General features: G+C 50.9%; 1 protein-coding gene across 6 annotated transcripts in view; it reads right to left on the bottom strand.

Moving 5' to 3' along the window:
* Positions 1-3,688: 3,688 nt before the first annotated feature.
* NUP188 (nucleoporin 188) overlaps positions 3,689-23,356 on the bottom strand; it is a 370,052-nt gene continuing 350,384 nt past the window's right edge. For 5 of the 6 annotated variants that reach the window (XM_029612592.1, XM_029612589.1, XM_029612591.1 and 2 more), the window contains exon 44: positions 3,689-4,387. In XM_029612592.1, the coding sequence (XP_029468452.1) occupies positions 4,229-4,387 (159 nt within the window). In that variant the 3' untranslated portion in view covers positions 3,689-4,228. Of the gene's footprint in view, positions 4,388-15,958; positions 16,756-23,356 lie in introns of those variants that run through there. The other variant, XM_029612594.1, reaches the window with a different exon arrangement.

Raw genomic sequence — 23,356 nt, 5'->3', positions numbered from 1 at the left:
TTCAAGTCCAAGATCGGTCAGAATGTTCCTTCCATCTTTGGAACCACGAAGTAAATGGAATACCAACCGGTCCGACACACGGCAGGCGGGACTGGGACCACCGCTCCCAGTGCCCATAAACGGTCCAACGTCTGCGCAATAACTTGCTGCTTTGCCAGAGGGCCGCAAGGGGACACAAGAAACAGATCTCGGAGCGGGTGAGCAAAATCCAAAACATAACCGTGACTTATGTCGAGGACCCACTGGTCCGATGTTATCTTGACCCATTCCTCCCGAAACAGGGACAGGCGACCCCCGATTAAAGGAACGGAGAAATGGGCCGGCGCTGCTTCATTGTGCCATCTTATTGGGGGTAAAGGCATGCGATGCCACCGAACGTTGAGGCTGTCTGCCATGAAAGGAGTGCGTCCAAGCCTGTGACCGAGACGCCTGTTGTCTCTGAGCGGCGGAAACACCCCTCCCCGCACGGAACAGTCGTTGACCACGAAAACGGCCTCTGAAATTCCCAAAAGTACGAAACTGCTTGGGCTTGTCCTCGGGCAACTTGTAGACCTTATTGTCCCCCAAGTCCTTAATGAGCTGCTCCAGCTCGTCTCTGAACAACCATTTCCCCTTAAAGGGGAAGGAACCTAATCGGGACTTGGAGGAAGCATCCGCAGACCAGTGACGAAGCCATATCAAGCACCTTGCGGATACCGCCGAGGACATAGTGAGGGCGGAAGTCCGAAGGAGATAATATAAGGCGTTTGCAGTATATGCGACCGCAGATTCCATGCGGTTCGCCTGCTCCGCCTCTTCAGGCGGTAGGTCCTGGGCCGTAAGCAATTGCTGTACCCAGCGAAGCGTAGCCCTCTGCATGAGGCTGCTCCAGACCGCGGCCCAGACACCTAATACAGAAACCTCAAAAATGCGCTTCAACAAAACCTCGAGCTTCCTATCCTGGAGATCCTTAAGCGCTGCTCCCCCCGTCACGGGAATAGTAGTATGTAACCGCCGAGTCAACTTTGGGTAGCTTGAGAAGATCTAATGACTCAGCCGGGAGGGAGTACAGCTTCTCTATAGCCCTGCTGACCCTTAATGAGACCTCTGGAAAATCCCATTCCCTAGATACTATCTGAAATAATTTTGGATGAAATGGGAAAGTCTGAGGGGGTCCCTTAATTCCCGCCAAAACAAAATCTCCTGGGGAAACATCTGTTTCCAGCGGGGGGGGGGGGGGGGGGGGGGGGCGGAATCTCAAGCTCTTTCAAGACCTGCGGGATTAAGAGATCCAGCTCGTCCTTACCAAACAAATGGAGGATCTGGGGGTCATCCCCTTCAACCGGGACATTTCCCTCTAAATCACCCCCTACATCTTGAATCAAGGGGTCTGGGAACGGGCAGCTGGCTCTGCATCCCCTGGATTTACTGGCGGCCGGGGACAATGAACCTCTGCATTCCCAGCGCCTGCAGCGGACTTGGAGACTTTAGGGGGAGAGGGACCTGCATCCTCCCAGCCAGCCTCTGCCTCTAGGAAGGCTTGATGCATCAGCAGAACCGCGAAGAAAATGGCACTTGCCTTTTTAAAGCAGTCTCCGCGGGTCTGGGGGGAGGGGGGGTTTTATGCGCCGCGAAATCACGATTTCGCTTTGGGCTGAGGGCGGGAGGAGAATCAGGAGGGAAATCCCCTCCGTCCGACGCTGCATCCTCGCTGCTCGGCATGGGAAAGATGGCTGCGAAAGGGGGGACCCACGGGCAGCACTCGGCCTCCGAGAGGGTCCCTTGCCCCCGGGGAAGACAACGGGAGCAGAGACCCTCTCGAGAGAGCCGCGCCCCCAACTCCCCGCAGGCCAACGCTCGCGGCATAGCAGCTCGAAGCTGCTAGAGCAGGGAAAAAAAGCGCACGAAAACAGCAGAACTGACACTGAGGTAAAATAAAAACGTGCCGGGTGACCAGGCCACCCTCTCCGGAGTCCCGGGACCCTAGCGTGGCAGGCCGGGGCCAACGAAGCGATCAAACAGACTGCCACCAACAGGACTTACTGTATGCTTTTTTTTGTTTTTTATAAAAGTAAAATCTGATCCCCGCTTCTTTCCTGTGATAGTTGAGCCCCCTTCACAGGTGAAACACCCCTGGAATATACATTCAGGGGGGAGAGTGACCGGTCCACCGGTGAATACTCTCCCTGGTCCCAAGGGATCACTACCTCCGGGAAATAGGCCTTAAGGCACTGCCTTGCCAAGCGCCAAGAATCAGAACTTCGCCCAGCGCATGTGAAAAGAAAGGACAGAAACCAAACCTATCCGCTGATCTAACTACCTTAAACAAAAGAAATTGATCTAGTCAAAGGTCACAAAAAGTCAAACCTGAATAACCAAACTCAAATTTAGAAAAGATCAGGACCGCAGGTTATGCCTCTCAATCTGCTGGAGTCAGAGATATACTGAGGGATTGCAGGTGGCACACCAGTATATCTAGGGGGTGCTTTTCAGCTTTTCTCTGACTCCATCTGTTGGGACAGGAGGCATAACCCAGCAGTCTGGACTGATCCTGGTACGTACAGGGAAATAAATTTTAACTGTTGGTGTCAGACCTTAACTGAAAACAGTGAACCCAGACTGAAGAGGTTCGTAGGAGGAGGCACAAGAAAAACTCCTAGCTGAATATGAACTGCGGGACTAGGAAAAGGAGGCCTTACTTCTCTTCAGTCCCTCACAACTCCAACATAGCTGCTGTTCCTGCATTTGGAAACAAAACGGGGACAGGCCAAAGTGTGTGTGTGGTGTATATATATATGCCTAAAGATATGAACATGACTGCAGTTCCAATCCTGAGAGATTGTTGCTCACTGCCTCTGAACTACTTCTAGTCTGTGCCACAATAGCACAGATTTATCTCTCTGCTTGCAGCATTCCCAAGGTGCAAGCTGCACAGAGCGCGGTTTCATTCTAATGCTCTGCCTGGGCTGCCATGATCATTATATAGCCCCATTTTTCTGGAAGGCAAAGAAATCAGCTGCGGGCTGAACAGTACTCACCTGGTCCCGGCCTCACCTCTGCATGGCTTCCCGGATCACCGAAGTCCTGAACTTTTCTGAAACCTAGATGCTGTCTGCCTTCAATCTTCTTTTTTTTATTGTTGTTTTTGAAGAGTAGAGGGGTGGGGGGGGGGGGGGGGGAATCAAGGCAGCAGCCAGAACCCCCAGCCAGGATAAGAAAAACTTCTGGAAGCCTCCCCTGTAATCTAGGCTGTGTTCCATTGAGGGAGGGAGCACAGGGTTTTCACTTCAGGAGCTGCATGGAATTCTTCCAATACAATCCATAGAAATTGCTTAACTGAAGGAGTGAAAATAAATCTTTCACCTCAGGAGCCATTCACAATATTCCTATTCAGCCTATCAGAGCTCAGTCCACAGCAAGAGATGCTCATCCACCATCTGCTGGAGAAAGAGAATACTGGCAGGCTGAGGTCAGCACTGATGCATACAAGGAGCAACATCAGCAAACCTTTTCATTTCTGTCTCCATATGCTGGTTGGGGGGCATAACCCATTCATCTCGACTAGTTAGATTGGATGAAGAGGAAGTGCTATTTACTGCTCATCTGTGCTGTCTTCATGGAACAGATGCAATATATCTTTGTTAAACCACCACACGCTGCCGTCATTCTGTAAATAAAAATGTTCCACTTACTGAATCCCACACATATATAAACAAATGTTTTAATATCAGTATAAATAGGACATGGTTACAAAAATGAAACAAAGTAGATTTTTAAAATGCATTCCAAACCTCTACTTCTCTTCCATGGAATTCCACAGAATTCATTCACAAAAGGAACCAAGATTAAATGTGACAGGGTGACGAGGCAACCAACCATAGGGGCTGTTACACCTTGGAACAGCAAGTTGTTTGAACTGTAATCAAGTTAATGCCCAGAAGGAATATTTTTTTTGTGATTTGTTTGTACATCCTGCTTCCCTCATGGATCCTAAATGAGATACAAAGTTTTAACAAGCAGTACTGGCTGTGCTCCCCACCTCAGTGCAGCTGTTTGGAGAATTCTGTTCACTCAATCAGCTCAATGAAACAACCATGAATTCCCTCTTGGTTCCTGCCAGGTGACACTGAAAGCCCCTGAGGCTCTCTTTCAGCATTTCAATGATCTGGCCTAGGAGGAAAAGGGAAGTTTTTTTTGGAGGGGGCAGCATGAATTGAGGAAAAGATTCTAAGCACAGGGCTTCCTGGTCTTATCTCTGAACATGTCTGACAAAAGCTTGAACCAACTGGATCAGGGGCTCCTGCCCCTCAGCTCCCACCCTGGAGAGGGAGGAAGGCAGAACTCCTCCGGCAGGGGAGGAGGGACCTCCGCGGCGAAAATAACGAGACAAACCGGAGAGCAGGGTACTCTGAAATGGAAAGCAGGCAGAGTGGAATAATTAGACTGATCCATTGTACTAACAGTGCGTGCAGCATGCTACAAATTATACATTAATTGGAAATTCTTTCCTTCAATCACAATTGAAACACTTTGCTGGGCCTTGCTACAATGCAGTGTGGAGGTAGTTTTTTCCATATCTATTTTGTGGAAAACTAAACTTCCCAACCATATTTATTTTATTTATTTATTTTTAAATTTTTATATACCGACGCTCCTGTATAGAATACAGATCACACCGGTTTACATGGAAACAGAACAGTCACCTGGGAGCGATACAAGGAACATGTAATACAAGAAAAATGAATAACTTCGATACATATCAACTTAGGGTACTTTCAATTAATATATGCTGAGTAACTCCTCACACGGTATTTGATAAAGTCCCTCATGAGAAATTAAGAAGTCATGGGATAAGAGACTATTTTCTACTTTGGCTTATATATCTCCTTCCTTCCTTGAAAAAAAGGCAGCTCTAAAGCGATTTACAGCATAGAAACAAGGTACATCAATAAAAAATAATAAAGCACATTAAAAAATAATCAAACACAATCCCTAAATATTGCTGACCACAACCTTACTCTTAGTGAAGCAGCAAAAGGTAATAACACATCTCTAAAAATAAATAAATAAATAAATAACACCCCCACCCTATATATAAAAAAATACATACAACTTCTACAGGCAAATCACATTACAAAATATACTGGTAAAACATCCAAAAATGCACTCCAACCTAAAATCCACATAAGAACAACACCAAGTAAATAAATGTACAGTATGTCCTATTGTGGATTGGTAAGTGGTTAAAGGATGGAAACAAGAGAGTAGGACTACATGGTCAGCTGCCCTAATTGAGAGGGGTGAATAGTGTAGTGCGGAGTTTCTCAACCTTTTTTATATCAGGGCACACTTTCAGGTTTGTTTGATCCTTGTGGCGCACCGAAAGGAAAATTAGTTTCTTACCTGATAATTTTCGTTCCTGTAGTACCAAGGATCAGTCCAGGACACCTGGGTTGTGACTCCGCACCAGTAGATGGAGACAGACTAAAACTTGTGGGCGGAGCCATATATGCCCCTGTGTCAGTCACAGCCCCTCAGTCATACGTAATGTCAAAGTAGAACACAACCAGAGAACTAAACTATCTATAAACCGCTAATAGAACGGGGAAAGAAACACCCCTCCTGGAAACGGACTCTCCAATCGAGAGAGCCAAACAAGCGGAACAGAGTAATTCAGAACAAAGAGCGGACTCTCCATTACTTCAGCGCAGCACTGCGGGCGGGATCCTGGACTGATCCTTGGTACTACAGGAACGAAAATTATCAGGTAAGAAACTAATTTTCCTTTCCCTGTACGTACCAGGATCAGTCCAGGACACCTGGGATGTACCAGAGCAACCTACTGAGGGTGGGAAGCAGAGAGTCCCGCTCGGAGTACCCTCTCTCCAAACCCTCCGGATTCGGTAGCCCGGACATCCAACCGGCAATGCCTGATAAAGGCATGCAAAGACTTCCAGGCAGCCGCCCTGCAAATCTCTTGAGGCGACACCTGAGAAGCTTCCGCCCAAGACGCTGCTTGAGATCGAGTCGAGTGAGCCCGCAGCCCCACGGGAAGAGGTTTTCCCCCGCACCAAGTACGCCGAACTGATGGCCTCCTTGAGCCAACGAGCGATCGTTGTGCGGGACGCTGCAGCTCCTTTCTTTGGTCCAGAGAACAGGACAAACAGATGATCTGTGACCCGAAACGGATTAGTGACCTCCAGATATCGGAGAAGGGATCTCCGTACGTCAAGCTTCCGTAACTCCCTCTCTTCTGGAACAGAGGACTCTCTGCACGCAAAAGCGGGCAACTCCACCGATTGATTTACGTGAGACGACGAGACCACTTTCGGAAGAAAGGAAGGAACCGTCCGTAAGGAAACCCCCGAATCAGAGATACGCAAGGAAGTTACAGGACAGGGCCTGTAACTCGGAAACACGCCGTGCCGAGGCAATCGCCACCAAGAATGCCGTTTTTAAAGTGAGATCCTTAAGAGTTGCGCGTTTCAAGGGCTCAAACGGCGCCGTGCATAGAGCGGAGAGAACCCAATTGAGGTTCCAAGCCGGACAAGGAAGACGTAACGGGGGGCGAAGGTGCTTAGCACCCCGAAGGAAACGAGCAATATCCGGGTGAAGCGCCAGAGACGTACCACGGACCTTACCTCGCAAACACCCCAGCGCCACCACTTGGACCCGTAGGGAACTGCATGCCAGACCTTTGGCCAGACCCGCCTGGAGGAACGCCAGAACATCAGAGACGGAAGCCGAAGTGGGGTCCACCCCACGCTGCACGCACCAGTTCTCAAAGACCACCCAGACACGGACGTAGGCCAAGGACGTCGACTGCTTCCTGGAACGCAGTAGCGTGGCCACCACCGCATCTGAATAACCTTTTCTCTTCAGTCGATTCCTCTCAAAAGCCATGCCGCGAGACAGAAGTGATCCGCATCCTCCAAACAGACGGGGCCCTGATGGAGCAGGGCCGCCCTTCCCTGGAACCGAAGGGGTGCCGCTACTGCCAGTTGTACGAGGTCTGCGAACCACGGCCGGCGAGGCCACTCCGGTGCCACCAAGATCAAGTTGGCCGGATGTAACTCTATGCGCCGTAGAATCTTGCCGATCATCGGCCACGGGGGAAACACGTAGAGCAGCACATCCGTCGGCCAGGGAAGCACCAACGCATCGACGCCTTCTGCCCCCCGCTCTCGACGTCGACTGTAAAATCGCGGGGCCTTCGCGTTGTGCCACGTGGCCATCAGATCCATGTGGGGCACACCCCACGTTTCGCAAATGAGAAGAAATGCTTCGTCCCCCAGCTCCCACTCTCCGGGATCCAGACGATGACGGCTGAGATAGTCCGCCTGCACGTTGTCGACTCCCGCAGTGTGAGACGCAGCGAGGTTGCTGAGATGCACGTTGTCGACTCCCGCAATGTGAGACGCTGCGAGGTTGCTGAGATGTTGCTCCGACCAGGCCATCAAGCGCTGAGCTTCTTCCGCCACCTGGGGGCTCCTGGTCCCGCCCTGGCGGTTGATGTAGGCCACGGTGGTCGCATTGTCCGATAGCACTCGGACTGCCTTTCCCCGCAGCAACGGTAGGAAGGCTTGCAGGGCCAGATGGACCGCTCTGGTCTCTAGGCGATTGATAGACCACTGGGCTTGCAACGCTGACCATAGGCCTTGGACCGAGCTCCGCAGGCAGACCGCTCCCCAACCGGAAAGGCTGGCATCCGTGGTCACCACTGTCCAATTGGGCACCCGAAGAGAGACTCCAGAGGACAGACGACTGGGATCCAGCCACCAGAGCAGGCTGGACCTCGCGTGGCCCGCTAGAGGAAGCGGTAGATGGAATCCCTCCGAGACCGGCTTCCAGCGGGATAGTAAGGATGACTGTAAAGGTCGCAGATGAGCGAATGCCCAGGGAAGCAGCGCCAGCGTTGAAGCCATAGGCCCTAGGACCGTAAGGTAGTCGCAGACCGCGGTTGGCGGAGAGACAATAAGCGCCGTACTTGGGCTTGCAGTTTGCACACCCGGTCGTGCGATAGGAACACCGTGCCCTGCTTCGTGTCGAAAACAGCTCCCAGATATTCCAAGGTCTGCGTGGGTGTCAGATGACTCTTGCTGAAGTTGACCACCCATCCTAGGGACTGCAGAAGAAGTAGGACCCTGGCCACTACCACCTGACACTGATCCTCGGACTGCGCCCAAACCAACCAGTCGTCCAGGCACGGATGGACCAGGAGACCTTCCCGGCGCAGCTGCGCCGCCACCACGACCATTACCTTCGGGAATGTACGGGGGGCCGTCGCGAGCCCAAACGGGAGTGCTCGAACTGAAAATGCCATCCTAGAATGCAGAACCGGAGAAAGCGTTGGAACGACGGCAGACTGCCTATGAGAAGATACGCCTCCGAGAGGTCCAGGGAGGCTAGGAACTCGCCGGGCCGTACCACGGCGATGACTGAACGAATCGTCTCCAGTTCGAAGTGAGGAACGCGAAAACAGCGGTTTACCCCTTAGAGATCCAAAATTGGTCCGGACGTGCCGTCTTTCTTTGGGACGATGAAGTAAATGGAGTAACGCCCCTCGTGTTGGCTGACCGGGCCGGGGGAAATAGCACCCAAGCTTTCCAAGCGTTGGATGGTGTCTAGCACCGCCGCCTTCTTTTTGGGGCCTTGCAGGGTGAGACAAGGAACTTGTCCACTGGGGTACGAGCCAAATCTAACGCGTAGCCGTGTCTTATCACATTGAGGACCCACCGGTCCGACGTTACACCGGCCCATCTCCCGTAAAAATGACAGCAACCGCGCCCCGACGTTGGGGACGGCGAGCTGAGGCCGCGGTGGGAGGTGGGCCGACCAGCTTTCATTGCGAAGACTTGGCCCCTGTGATCGCCTTGTCTTCCGAAACGCTTCCCCCGAAAGGAACTGCCGCTGCCACTGCGGGGTACGGAAGGAGGAAGACCTATACGATTGTCGGAGGCGCCTCGCTGACCCTGGCGAGATCATAGCTCTGGCGGCCGCCCGGAGCAAGTCATAGAAAGCATCTGCGGCGATCCGCCTGCCGCGCCTTCTCCTCCGACCGATCCGCGATGGCCTGGAACACCCGAGCCCCACGGAACCCAACACGCAGCGCAAGCGACTACAAATCAAGGCCGACCCCTGAAAACACTTGCTCCAGCTGGAGTTCCCTCCTCCTATCCTGGATATCCGTGAGAGCAGTCGCTCCTGTAACCGGGACCGTTGACCTTTCAGGTTCCGCCGACACCGCTGCATCCACCCTGGGAACCCGAAGAAGCTCCAGGGTATCTTCTGGCAATGGATACAACTTGTCCACGGCTTTACTCACTTTCAGGTCCAGCTCCGGGGAATCCCCTTCCCGGAAAATATATCCGCAGCCGAACAGAGGAACGGGAAGGCCACCGCTGGGCCGGAGAGCTGGAAAAGACCGGATCCAGCCTGGCTCCCGGTCTAGACTCCACCTGTGGGGCCTCCACTCCCAATTCCTGCAGGATGGCCCGAATAAGGGGAGCCAACGCCTCCCTCCGGAACGAGCGGACTACCCTGGGGTCATCTCCATCCACTGCTGTACCTGTGCTGGTACCTGGCAGGCCTGACCCCTCTACCTCCGGCTCATCAGCGCCCCCCCAGCCGGGGCTGCGTCCGGGGCTGTGTCCTCCGAACAGAAGGACCCGGAGTCCTTCTCCTGCGGTCTGCTCCGCACCGGGCACTTCTGCTTTGGAGGGTCGGAGGGCTCCTGAGTCCGTCTCCTGCGGTCTGCCCCGTACCGGGCACTTCAGCTTTGGAGGGTCGGAGGGCTCCTGAGTCCGTCTCCTGCGGTCTGCCCCGCACCGGACATTACTGCTTTGGAGGATCGGAGGGCTTCCCAGATCCTTTTCCAGCTTTCCCCCTCTGCTGCCTAGATCTTTTGCCCTTCAGGACCGTCCGTAAAAGGAACGCGAAAACCGAAGAAAGAAGGCCTCCGAAACATAGGAGGCCCCCTCCGCACTGACCTCAACCAGAGAAGCAGCCCCTCCACCCCGGGGAGGCCCCCCCGGGGGCTCGCTGCTGCGGGAAAAACGCCGGAGGGAGACCTCCATTTGCTAAGACCTGTCTCGTGGTCTGGACAAACTGCAGCTAAAATGGCCGCCGTTCCCGCGCACGGAACAGCAGCGCTATCCCTGCCTGCTCGTTGCAGGGCGGCCCCGACGCTGACCGAAAACAAGGTACCCCGACCTGACTCTGACCGCCCCTATACAGGCGTGCGCGGCAGGAGGCTCCACGTGGCATCCCCCCCGCGACCGGCAAGTGCCCAGGGATCTCCACTAAAGTCAACCCCCCCCCCCCCGGAACGAAGCCGCGAAGGACGGAGAGCCGGCGAGGCGAGGAAGCCGCACAACAAAACAAAACAGACCTTTTTCTTTTTTTTTTTTTTTTTTTACTACTTGCGATTGCCGCTTGGACGCTGTCCCTGGTCCTGACCTGCCTGCTCCAGCGGGGGTGAGTGAACCGGGCTCCCCGGTGTCACCCCCGACGCTGCTGCCAGCAAGGGCCAGGTCCTCGACCCTCAGCAGCGGCCTCTACCAGGGGGGGATGGTCCCCTCAGAACCTCCCAACCCCCCTGGGAGGCTCTCAGGACGAGGGAGTCTTCTTTCTTCAGATGAACAAAGGCCAAAACTAAATTCTTCTTTACTTAGAAGAAAAAAATTGCCCAAAACCAAAATAAAGAAGGAAAAATTCCAGAAAACCTGACTAACTACCAGAATCAGTGCAGGCAGAGGCTGTGACCGGACCTGCACCACCTACTGGAGACAGAGTAAGACTGAGGGGCTGTGACTGACACAGGGGCATATATGGCTCCGCCCACAAGTTTTAGTCTGTCTCCATCTACTGGTGCGGAGTCACAACCCAGGTGTCCTGGACTGATCCTGGTACGTACAGGGAACAAATGTTTATTTTATCATATGTTCATTACCTGCTGGTCACTGTGAAAATGCCAGAAAATATACTTTTAACTAAACTGAACAGTCTAAAATGCCTAAAATATAATTAGAGAAGTTCAGAAATATAGAATAGGGATCACAGACTCAATGGCAATGTATGCACTTACAGTATTTTTGTGATTTTAGCTTCATTTCCCAAGCCGTCTTCCTCATTCCCCTGCAGGCCTCCACTCTCCACTGATATTTAAATTTCTTAACAGTGGTCTTTAGAAACTCCAAGCCAGTATTTTTGATTCAAACACAGTGAGTGAGGTGAATGAATGTAAGATTGTTTTATTTTACGTATGAAAAATAACTGAATTATGAGTATTTATGAAAAGATATGCGAATACACAGTAGCCCTGATGACTGGAGTACTGCACACAAATTTCAAACTTGTGCTAATTTAGCTCCTTTGGTTATCCACTCACTGAATGGCCAATGAATGCGATATAAAATCCACCTTTTCTCACATGGATAAAAAAATTATCACTAATTTAATATATAGTGCTTTTAAAATCATTTACTGATTTTAAACTACTTTACCAAATATATTTGAACTAAAGAAATGTAAAATGTTATTATGAAAAATTAGTCATTACATCCGGCTTATAAAGAATACTAGCCGTTAAGCCCGTAACAACGGGCTCGGTCCGTTTCCTTCCCACTCCCTCCCCCTCATTCTCCTTCCTCCTTCACTCTCACCCCCCCCCCCTCTCACCTCCCTCCCTCCCTCTCACCTCCCACTGTCACCTCCCTCTCTCTCTCTGACCTCCCTCTCTCTCTCTCACCTTCCCTCTCACCACCTTCTCCTCCCGCTCCTGCAGGCAGATCTCGGGGGGGGGTGTCACTCCCGCGCGGCGCTGCTTCTCCTGCCGGCAGATCTCGGGGGGGGGGGGGGGGGTGTCACTCGCGCGCGGCGCCTCTGCTCCTCCTCCCGCTCCTGCTTCGCCGCCGCCGCTCCTGCGGCCCCACCGCCATGTTTTTTGTTTCGGGCACGCACGGCTCTGACCAACGTGCTGGCCCGCACATGCGCGGTAGAGCTGCTCTCTACTGCGCATTTGCGGGCCGTCGGTCAGAGCCCATTTATAAGGTAGATAAACCTTTTTTTTCCCGAAACACCTGTCAAATATGTCAAAATATCACAGGGCAGTCAAACATTTTATTTAAAATTGTTCCCAGAAGAAGGAACTACTGAGAGATGATACAAGAGGTCCATATAATCTTGAAGGGGAAATAGAGAATGGTTATTCACCCTTTCAAACAGTACTAACATCAGCAATTTATTAAGCTATTAAGTAGCACTTTTTAAACAAACTGGAGAAAATATTTTTTTTTACCTAGCACATAACTACACTAAAATTTGTTGCCAGCTGATGTGGTGAAAGTAGTTAGAATAGATGGGTTTAAAAATTTAAAAAACATAACAAACTATTTCCTCTGTCATCTATAGCTGGGAATTTTTTGAATTCCAGTCTTCCTGAGATTGTTGTGAATTAGTGTAGGGAAGGAGGAGGGTAAAAGCAGAATTGTTTACCTAGGACAGCAGGAAGTTTTAGTCCTCACACATGGATGACATCATCGAATGGAGCCCGGCATAGAACTTTGATATCAAAGATTCTAGAGCTTTCAGCATGCCCTACTGAGCATGTACAGCTGTAGTCATCACCCTGCCCCCTAAGCAGAGTCCCTCAGTCCATGATATAGCTAATTCATAGAGATACCAACTCCCAGGGGAGGAGAGAGGGTTTCATGAGGACTAACATCCTGCTGTCCTAGGAGAACACCTGTTACAGGTATGCAACTCTGCTTTCTCCTAGGACAAGCAGGATGGTAGTCCTCACACCTGGGTAAATACATAGTGCTCCAGCACTGTGAGGATTAACGCCTTGTCCTACTAGGACAGCCTGGAGCTATCTCCCTCCTTTGCCTGTGAAGTAGCCGACCCACCAGGGGTGCAAATTAGAGAAGAGTTGGGTTTTTCCAAGAAAGCCAAGAAAAAAGATTGACACACAAACCCTTTCTCAGCAGAGGTCTATGTCTTTCGCCCTCTACCATGTTCTGGTGGAACAGTCCCTGAGGCTCTGTCCCATCTTAAAAAATGGCACAGGCCATCCATTGCTCCTACCATGTGACAGGGGCCGACCAATGGCACTGATGGCCCTTGTTACATGGTAAGGGCAAATGGCCATCAGCGCCATTTTGATTAGTGGCAGCCGACGGCCCAAGAGGGGGAGATCGCTCCCGGGACCCCGCTGGTCCACCAGGGACTTTCGGTAAGTCTTGGGGGGGGGGGTCGCAATTAATTAAATTTGAAGGGTTGGGGTGGGTTGTTTTTTGTTTTTTTTTAATGTGCCCTTTCTCCCCCCCCCCCGAAATATGATAAGAAAACCACACGAAATTTCATGAGTTTTCTTATCGTTTCGTCGCCCCCCCCCAAACGCAACGAAATAGGAAATAGAGATGATATTTCCTATTTCGTTGCAAACGAATGCACATCCCTAAGCTCCCCTATAAGGAAAGACTAAAGAAATTAGGGCTATTCAACTTGGAGAAGAGAAGCTACCAGGGCACAACAAGAAGCAATCTGTAAGGTCATTGCTATTGCATCAAAGGCCTGTTTAAGGATAGACTCCATCCGCCTATTGTGCGCATCCTTTAAGGTCACTCCTCCCTCCACTGGAATAGTTTGCTTAGAGAATGCACAGAATAGCACATCCACTTTAGGAACTGCAAACGTTCTCTAGCTCCTGGAACAAGTGGGTATAGAGCTTCTAATGTTCATCCACCTTTAAATCTTGCTTCTGGGGCATCCCATTCCAGGTCAATCAACTCCTGGATGACTTCCAGTACTGAAAAGTAGCAAAAGGCTTTCCGTAGGGAAATCAGAATGGAATTCTTCTTTGGTTCCGTCACAGAGTCCACCCAGGAACTCCCAGCATCTTCAGGGTCTGGGAAACCATGGCTGGCAATTCGTCTCTACGGAAAAAACGTAACATGGTCCGATACAGTTCTAAACCAGGGGGTATTTCTCCATCTTCCAAGGAATATGAATCTTCTTCTTTGTCCGTGTCATCCAAGTCCCTGCCAAGGATACCCATGGTGAGTCAAGGCATGCCTCAAGGTCTGCCGATAGGACTGGGAGAGGGATGGCTTACCGGCTGAGGTTCCATCTGGACAGGGGCAAGTGAAATAGCAGACTGTATCTGTATGAAGGCTTGAAGGTTGCCGGGCCCATGAAACCTTTACTCAACCCAAACGATTTTAGGACTGTTTTGCAAACACTTATTTTTTCTAAACTTGACTACTGCAATGCCTTATTTCTCAGACTACCCAACACCATCTTAAGACCCCTTCAGTTACTCCAGAATTCAGCGGCAAGATTATTAACAGGTACCAAAAAATTTGATCATATTACTCCAATCCTGATAGATCTCCACTGGCTGCCCGTGAAAAACTGAATTGAGCACAAGGTCCTTTGTTTACTTCATCAATCAATATATAACGATCAAATGGAATGAGAAAATGCTGCCATACATCTTTATTCTCTCCAGCGTAATCTTAGATCGACCAATAAAGGTTTACTTTCCATCCCAACAGTAAAGATAGCCCACTTAAAGTAAGAGACAGAGCCCTTACAATTGCCGGTCCAACACTTTGGAATTTACTTCCAACCGAGCTAAGATTGGAAGCAAACTTCCGAAAATTTAAAAGAGAGCTTAAAACATGGATGTTTAAAACAGGCTTTTAGCATATAAGTCCCTACATAAAATATGAGCAGCAAGAACAAAATTAATGCATATTATTTTACTTTTTTAGCTTATTGGTTTTATTCTATTTTATTTTTATTCCTTTAACTTGTTTTAATTTTAATTGATAATTATTGTGTTTTATTGTTGATTTGCTATGCTGTATTAGTATATAATTGTTTATTTTAAAATGATGTATATGTTTCACATCTATTTTACTTAATTTATTTGGGTGGTAAACCGGTATGATTGATAACCAGAATATCGGTCCATAAATCAATATAAATAAATAACATAGATAAATAAATGGTACTGGGGTAGATGCCACTAAATTTCCCTCTTCCATGGATGACCCAGTCCCGGAGTTACTCTGAACCAGGGTTCTTCTGGTTAAAGCTGTGGCTGACCCATCCTTTGAATGGAAAGCCAGGCTTAGCAAAGTCCGGGAGGCCAACTCTCTCTGGGCTTCCTCACAGTGCTGACATAAGCAAGAATCCAGGTCAGACTGTGCAGCCCTAATATGACAAGCAGTGCAGAGAGAAAGGCGCTTATGTTTCTCTGCTGCCAGAGCCATTGGCGATGGTAACTGCGAGTTCAGACGGCTCATGCTTAAAATTTTATGCGCACAGATTTCGAGTGCCTACGCAGGCTGCAGCAAGGCCACGCACAGCCTGTGCACCTGGCTTTACTTGTATTCTGCGCCTAGTAAATTGTGTGCATATGTGTGAACGCGACGTTATGCACACTGCCTGTGCGCAGCATTATGCGCACAGCACGTGTGCAGAGCCAACATGCACTGTGCATACCAAAGCTCCATGATAACATTACAGGCACAAAAACGCATGCAAGATGGTGTCACTTAAGCCTACTGCGCAGTCTGCTGACTAAGCCTAAAGCAGGGCCTAGCCCACCAGGGGGGCCGCTCAACTAGCTTGGAAGCCCACTTCCCCTTACCCCAACGGGATCAGGAACAACATCGGTACGGCGCACCAAGCAAGGAGACCGGAAGAAGTCTTACCGAAACCCCTCCAACGTCTCTGAATCTGGAGGAAATACTCTCTTTTTCTCTTTTTACTTACCTGGGCTCAGCGCTTACCGGCTGTGTTCAGAGATGGTCTCCAGCTGCGTGGTGAGAGTGCTCAGCTTCCTTCACCCGCTGCCTTTCAGCTGCTTCTGCAGCAAAGTCCACGCTGGGAACTGGCTACTGGACCAAGACGCACCTCTGAGGGATCTCGAAAATCACCTCAGGAATTGTCAACTGGGGGAGGGACCTTTAGGTTTCACCGCAGGAGAATGGGGCTCAATCTTTTCTCCAATTGAAAAGTAGAATTTCTTCTTCCAAAAGGTTCAGTGAGCCCTACAGGGAAAGCATGTCCGCATCTGATGGAGAAATACTGAAGCGCTGAGGTCACTGCAGGGGTGTATCTAGGGTGATGTCAGCTTTGAAACTTGACTCTGTCTCCATCTGCTGGCAGGGGAGCATAAACCCCTTGGTCCTGAGTCGATCTGGCTATACGTTAGGAAATTAAAGTTTTGTGCTCAGTGAAGCTCAGCACCGATCTCTCAGTATGATAAGAGAGAGAGGAGGGCTAGAAAGACCTTGGCATCTGCCCAGATTTAGCTTGCAGACACAGTAAACTATACAGCGCATGTGTCAACCAAAGAAATAAGATCCACACCTGGGAGGAGGGACTGACTTCTGCTGAGGTCTGACCTGAGACAGGCTCTGCATGAGCCTGAGGCCCCAGCCATCTTTGTCCTCTCTAGAATTTCCTGCTCGCAATCACAGCTCACAAATCAGAGGACAGCTTGCTGAAGGAAGTGATTTGTGGTTAGTGCTTGCCTGCATTATAGGTATTGTGCTCATTATTACTGCTGTTTTCTCTCTGTCTTGTTAATGTTACGAGTGCTCATTCTCAGAAGTGAGCACTAGGGTTTTATATTTATTTTGAAAAATTGTTGTTAGTACGATATATATATATCACAATACATATATCTCAGCTTATTCACACCAGACATTGGCTCCCATGGCTTGTTTGCTTGCTCCATTTTTTCTCAGAGACTCTCACCTGCAAGAACCCACAATATATTATTAGTGGGAAGGAGAAAAAGGAAACTTGGTTCTTACCGGCTAATTTTCATTTCTGGAATACCACAGATCAGTCCAGACAAGTTGGTTTATGCATCCCTACCAGCAGATGGAGGCAGAGAACAAAACTTTGAGGCATTGCTAAATATCCGAGAGTGCCACCTGCAGTCCCCTCAGTACTGACCTGTACCCAAGCCAAAATATCTAACCCCAACCTCCAGGATCTCGTCCTCTAAAAACAAACAAACTGGGGCACAAGTTGCAAACTCCCAACCAAACTGACCCCTGAACTAGGGGCAAGAAAATAATTTTGAGTCTCCAACAAGTAAGAACTAAATATAATATTATTCTGCAGCACACAACTTAAGTCTGCATCACCAGGAGCATCCAGAATCATGAGAGGTCTTTCGAAAAGCATTTTAATGGGCCGGGATTCTGAACTGATCTGTGGTATTCCAGGAACAAACATTAGCAAGTAAGAATCAATGTTCCTTTCCTGTTCATACCCCAAGAGTCCAGGCAAGTGGGATGTACCCAGCTCCTCTAACCTGGGCAGGATCTCGAAATATCTGCACACAGTACACTCTCACCAAAGGAGCCCTTTTCTGGGGCCCTGACTTCCAAACAGTAATGCCTGGTAAAAGTGTGCAAAGAGGACCAAGTTGCTGCCTGACAAATCTCCTGCAGCGACACTGACACTCCACCCGGGAGGCTGCCTGTGCCCTAGTAGAATGCGCATGCAATCTCCCAGGGATCGACCGATCTTTACTAATATAAGGCGAAACTATCACCTCCTTCAACCAACGAGCAATCGTACTCCTAGTCTCTTTGCAACCCTTCTTTGGTCCACTGAATAACACAAAAAGATGGTCTGAGCACCGAAATCCATTGGTCATCTTGAGATATCTGAGGAGAACCTGACGCACATCCAAAAGATGAAGCTCCCTAGCATGGGGAGAATCGGGCGTCAGGTGAGAAAATCCCGGCAGCTCCACTGTCTAGCTAAGATGAAAAGATGACACTACTTTGGGCAAAAAGGAAGGAACTATCCGCAATGAGACCCCATCATCAGAAATTTGCAAAAAAGGCTCTCTGAACTATAAGGCTTGAAGCTCAGAAATCCGTTTTGCCAAGCAAAATCGCCACCAGAACACCACCTTCAGGGTAAGATCCTTCAAAGTAACCATTCGCAAAGTTTCTAAGGGAGGCCCACACAGTACTCTTAGGATCAAGTTAAGATTCCAGGATGGACAAAGTCTATGGACTGGAGGACACAAAAGCTTCGTCCTTTCAGAAAACACACTACGTCTTGATGAAATGCTAAGGGTCTTCCCTGCAACCTCTCTCTGAAACAACCCAAAGCTGCCACCTAGACTCAGAGAGAATTATAGGTCAAACCCTTTAAGCCCTCCTGCAAAAAGGCCAAGACCTGGGCAACATTCGCTTGCAAAGGATCAGTGTCATGGACCCCACGCCAGGACTGAAACACTCTCCAGACTCTGATATATGCCAAAGAAGTAGAGGATCTTCTAGCCTGAAGAGTAGTAGTAATCAGCGGCTCGGAATATCCTTTCAAGCAGAAATATTGCCTCTCAAAAGCCAAGCTGCTAGACAGAAGCGATCTGCTTGCTCCGACAAGATAGGTCCCTGATGTAACACTCCCCTCAGGTGGCTTAACAAAACAGGCCCATCTACCACTAGCTGAACCAGATCTGCAAACCATGGATGGCGCGGCCATTCCGGCCCTTATCAGGATCATTTGACCCTGATGCCGCTCAATGCGACTCAACACCCAACCTACAAGAGGCCACGGAGGAAAGACATATAGCCGGAGCCTTTCTGGCCATGGCTGAACTAGGGCATTGATCCCTGTGGACCCAAACTCCCTTTGGCAGCTGTAAAGCTTGGTCACCTTGGCATTCTTCCCTTTTGCATTGAGATCGAACTGGGGTTTGCACCACCTGCACTGAATGAGCGCAAAGGCCTCCGCTGACAGCTCCCATTTTCCCAGGTCCAGCTGTTGTCTGCTGAGATAATCTGCCTGCACATTGTCTACCCCTGCCATGTGAGAGGCTGCAAGTGCTGCAAGATGAAATTCCGCCTAGGCAAAGCATTCGTGAACCCCCTGAATCACCAAGTGACTCTTCGTTCCGCCTTGTCGATTGATATAGGCCATCATCACATTGTCCGAGAACATGTATACCGCCCGTCCCTGAAACCGAGGAAAAAAGAACAGTAGCGCCCTCCGGACCCCCCTTATTTCGAGATGGTTGATTGACCAGGATGCTTCCATCGGAGACCACTGCCCTTAGGCTGTAGATCCTTGACATATCGCTCCCCAACCACTCAGACTGGCATCTGTGGTTACTACCACCCAGTCCAGAACTTCCAAATCCATTCCCTTCTCTAAATTGGACCATGGCAGCCACAGTGAGAGACTGGACCTGGATTCCTCCTGGAGCGGTAATGGCAGCTGAAACTCCTCAGACATTGGATTCCAATGGGACAGGAGTGCTTTCTAAAGTGGACACGTGTGTAAATGCCCATGGCACCAAATCCAGTGCAGACACCATGGACCCTAGCACCTGAAAATAATCCCAGACCTTGGGGACCGACAGGTCCCTCAGGCAAACCACTTGTGACTGCAACTTGAGCACCCTTTCCAGGGTAAGAAACACCTTGCCTAACCAGGTGTCGAATCGTGCTCCCAGATAATCCAAGGACTGGGATGGTTCCAGATGGCTCTTCGCTTGGTTTATCACCCAGCCCAGGGACTCCAGGCGCTCTGTCACTCGCTGAATGTTACAGAGACACTCCACCTCCAACTTCTCCTAAATGAACCAATCGTCCAGGTATGGCTGCCCCAGTATCCCTTCTCTTCTGAGGGTCGCTACCACTACCACCATTACCTTTGTGAATGCTCTCGGAGCAGTAGCTAGCCCGAAGGGAAGAGCTCGAAACTGAAAATGCTCCCCTAGCACCATGAAGCGTAGAAACGTCTGATGGTATGCTCTGACAGGAATGTGGAGATATGCCTCCGTAAGATCCAAGGAGGCCAGAAACTCCCCTTTGCGCACCGCTCAATCACAGTTTATAACGTTTCCATCTGAAAATGTGGCGCCTGCAATGCTGCGATGACCCTTTACAGATCCAGAATGGGCCGAAACGAGCCCTCCTTCTTGGGAACCACGAAGTTCACAGAATACCTTCCCTGACACCGGGAGGATGGCATCCAATCGATGTAGCCGCAGCAGATGTCCTGCACTGCCACTTGCTTGCCGGGCGTAGTACAACGGGACACCACGAATGCATCTGAAGGGATTGAGAAAATTCAAAAGCGGAGCCTTCCCTTATTACTTCCAACACCCAATGGTCCGAAGTGATTCTGGTCCACTTTTCGTAAAAATGTGATAATATTCCTCTGACCGCCACCAGGGAGGAGTGGCCCAGCCTGCCTTCACTGGATGGGCTTTGCACCTCCAGAGCCCTGTCTGGAACTCTATCTGGCTGGTCTACAGGTCCCTCGAAAGGACTGCTGCCTTCCTGAACCCTGCTTCTGCTTAGAATCTGAAGAATCTCTGCTGGAGCGAAATCTCATTTCATGGAAGTGAGTGCGAAGCTGGAAAGTCTTCTTAGTTCCCTTTTTATCTTCGGGCAACCTCTTCCCTTTAGAATATGCCAAATGCTTCATCAGCTTCTCTAGATCCTACCCAAACAATAACCTTCCTTTGAAGGGGAGATTACAAAGCTGCGCCTTCAACCAAACATCCACTGACCAATTACATAGCCATGGAAGCATTTGTGTGGTTACCGTGGACACAATATTCCTAGCCAAAGTGTGAAGCGTATCATAGAACGCATAGGCTACATAGGCCACCTCCGCATCCAACTGAGCATCCTGGCCAAGCTCCGCAGAGGTTTCCGCTGCCTTCACCTGCGCATTCTGCACCCAGCACAAACAAGCCCTCTGTATTAGATTAGCACAGAGTGCAGCCCTAAGGCTCAGAGCCGAGACTTCAAACAGCCTCTTCAACAGGATCTCGATTTTCCGGTCTTGGGCATCCTTCAAGGCTGCCGACCCTGCCACAGGAATCATAGTTTTCTTTGTGACTGCTGACCCTGCCGCATCCACTTTCAGCAGTTTCCACAGCTCTAGCATATCCTCTGGCAGGGGATACAGCATGGCCATAGCCCTGGCCACCTTCAAACCAGCTTCTGGGAAATCCCATTCCCTGTCAATCAGCTTATTTACCAGCTTTAGCAAAGGGAATGCCCTCGGAGGTCCACGGAGTCCCTCCTTCATTGTCGGAATCCTCCTGCGCAATCTTAATTCCCAGCTCCTCCAGAACTTGAGGGATGAGAGGCCGCAATTCCTCCTTACGGAATAACCTGATCACCCTCGGGTCATCCCCTTCTGCCAGAAGGACCTCATCTGCATCCAGGTCCCCCAGCGGATTAGTCACCGGATCCATGCCCTGACCAGAGCCCTGGTCCACCTGCGGGCGGATCAGCACCATCAGAATCCTTGGAGGAAAGATCCCCCATCCTGGGAGGCACCTCAGCCCAAGCCTTCTTAGTCTTGCCTCGGATCGTCTGAAAACCTGGCCTCTTTGCCGCCAGCTCCTGCCTGGCGAGATAGGCCTCCTGCATTAATAAAACAAAATCCGCAGCGGTCTCCCTGCTCCATGGGTACCAGGTCCTCCCCTGCGTCCCCTGGCACATCTCTCCCTCCTCCAGGCCCCTGATGCACTGGAGAAAGTGGGGGAGGGGAGTCCCTGCCTTCCCCATCCATGTCAGGGCTCCTGCCATGTGGAGCTAAAATGGCCATCATCTCTTTCACCCCCACTGGAGCCTCCTGCACAGGGCCTACAGCTCGTGTGCACCGTTTGCCCCCAGATCCTTTTGCCGGGGCTCCCTCACTTCCAGAGACACAGGCAGGGCAGAAAAGGGCTGCACTGAGGTGAGAAAACCTCCCCCTGCAGGCTCGACAGGCTTTCCTGCACTCAATGGGAGACGGCATTGCGCCTGACGCGGCTAAAAATAACCCAGAGCAGGAGAAAATAACGCTGCCGCTGCTGTCCCGGCTTCGGGTGCTGAAAAACAGCCCCAGCTGCGCGTTCCCTGTACGTACCAGGATCAGTCCAGATGGTGGGTTATGTCCCCCGTCCAGCAGATGGAGTCAGACAAGGCTTCGGAGGGTGCTGTCATATAAACCAGTGCATCCTCTGTAGAAACTCAGTATATCTCCGACTCCAGCAGATAGAAGTAAGGGTACCCAGTGCTTCCCCTTCATGAAGGATAAATCTTTGGTTGTTCTCTCTAAGGGTTTTTCTTTTCAAGGTTGGATCAAGTTAGTTTTGTAAAAAAAGAAAAAAAAAAAAGCTGAGGAGGACGGAAAGTTTTGGTGACTTGCAGGCAGGGCTGTTTTAGTCATTTTCTCTCCTCCTACACTCTCTCCCTCCCTCTGCTCTTGGGTAAGTGGATCCTTTGCTTTGTTTGTGAATTTTTGCTTTTCAGCTCCGGAGCTGCGCTGTGTGGTGGAAGCTGGTGGTGGCAGCCTCTCCCCACTCTTTTCGCCACGGACTGCCCCGCAGCCCCGAGACGACCATTCCCCGGGGCCGCTGCAGCAGAGAGGTAATACTCGGGGGAGCGCTGTTGCGCCTTCCCGCTCCTCGCAGCGATTCTACATTTTGTCGGGCCCTCCGCAGCTCGCCCCCCCTCCCTCCCCCGGCCGCCTGCATGCATGCTGCGGCCGTCCCGCTGCTCGGCCTGTGGCGAGCCAGAGTCGAGACTTTCAAGGGAAGGTGTTTGTTCTCGGTGCCTCCCTGGTGGGGAGGGCACCTCCAGGCCGCTGGACACCTTTTCTTCTCACGCCACGAACCGGACATCATGGGCCAACCCCTTCGCCGGGAACGGCGGTCATTTTGAATTCGACAGATCGGGCACTGCAGCCATTAGAGGAGGAAGAAGAGTATCCCGGGGAAAATCCTCCACCGATCCTACTACCGATTGCCCCCTTAGGGGACCAGGGACCCCCGGATGCCTCTCCTATTGTCCCCCCCCCCCCCAGGCCCCCCACCTTTTTCTCCGGAGTTCATCGTGCTTATGCACAATGCATGTTTGCAGCACCTGGAGGCTCCCAGGGTGCCTATCTCGGAACCTCCTCCTGCCAAAACCCCTCGGTTAGCGGATGCTCCACAGGGGACCTGGGATCCCGGGGGGGGGGGGGGGGGGGCGTCAGGGGCCTCCCAAGGGGCCCCAGGGTCCAATTTGCACCCCTCTCGCTGGGAGGGGGGGCTCTTTCCCGGATCCGGGGAGGATCCCCCGTCTCATCCTCTTTCGAAGGCATAGCTAGATGTCGATGACCCGCGGGTCCTCCGCATCTTTAGGAAGGACGAGCTCGAGGACCTTATCCCTCAGATCCTTCAGGAGTTGGACCTTGATCCCCCACCTGACCCACCGGGGCCCTCTGCGCCTGTCGTCGCCTCTTCAGCCAGGAAGGGGGATCCTCTCCTGGCCAGTTTGCACTCTCTGTCCCGGGCCTTTCCCACCCATCCCATCTTTCTTCAGCTTCAGGCCAG

This window comes from Rhinatrema bivittatum, chromosome 8 (genome assembly GCF_901001135.1).
Source record: "Rhinatrema bivittatum chromosome 8, aRhiBiv1.1, whole genome shotgun sequence".
NCBI lineage: Eukaryota > Metazoa > Chordata > Amphibia > Gymnophiona > Rhinatrematidae > Rhinatrema > Rhinatrema bivittatum.
The sequence above is the reverse complement of the archived record's forward strand: the minus strand, read 5'-3'. Positions and strand labels throughout refer to the sequence as shown.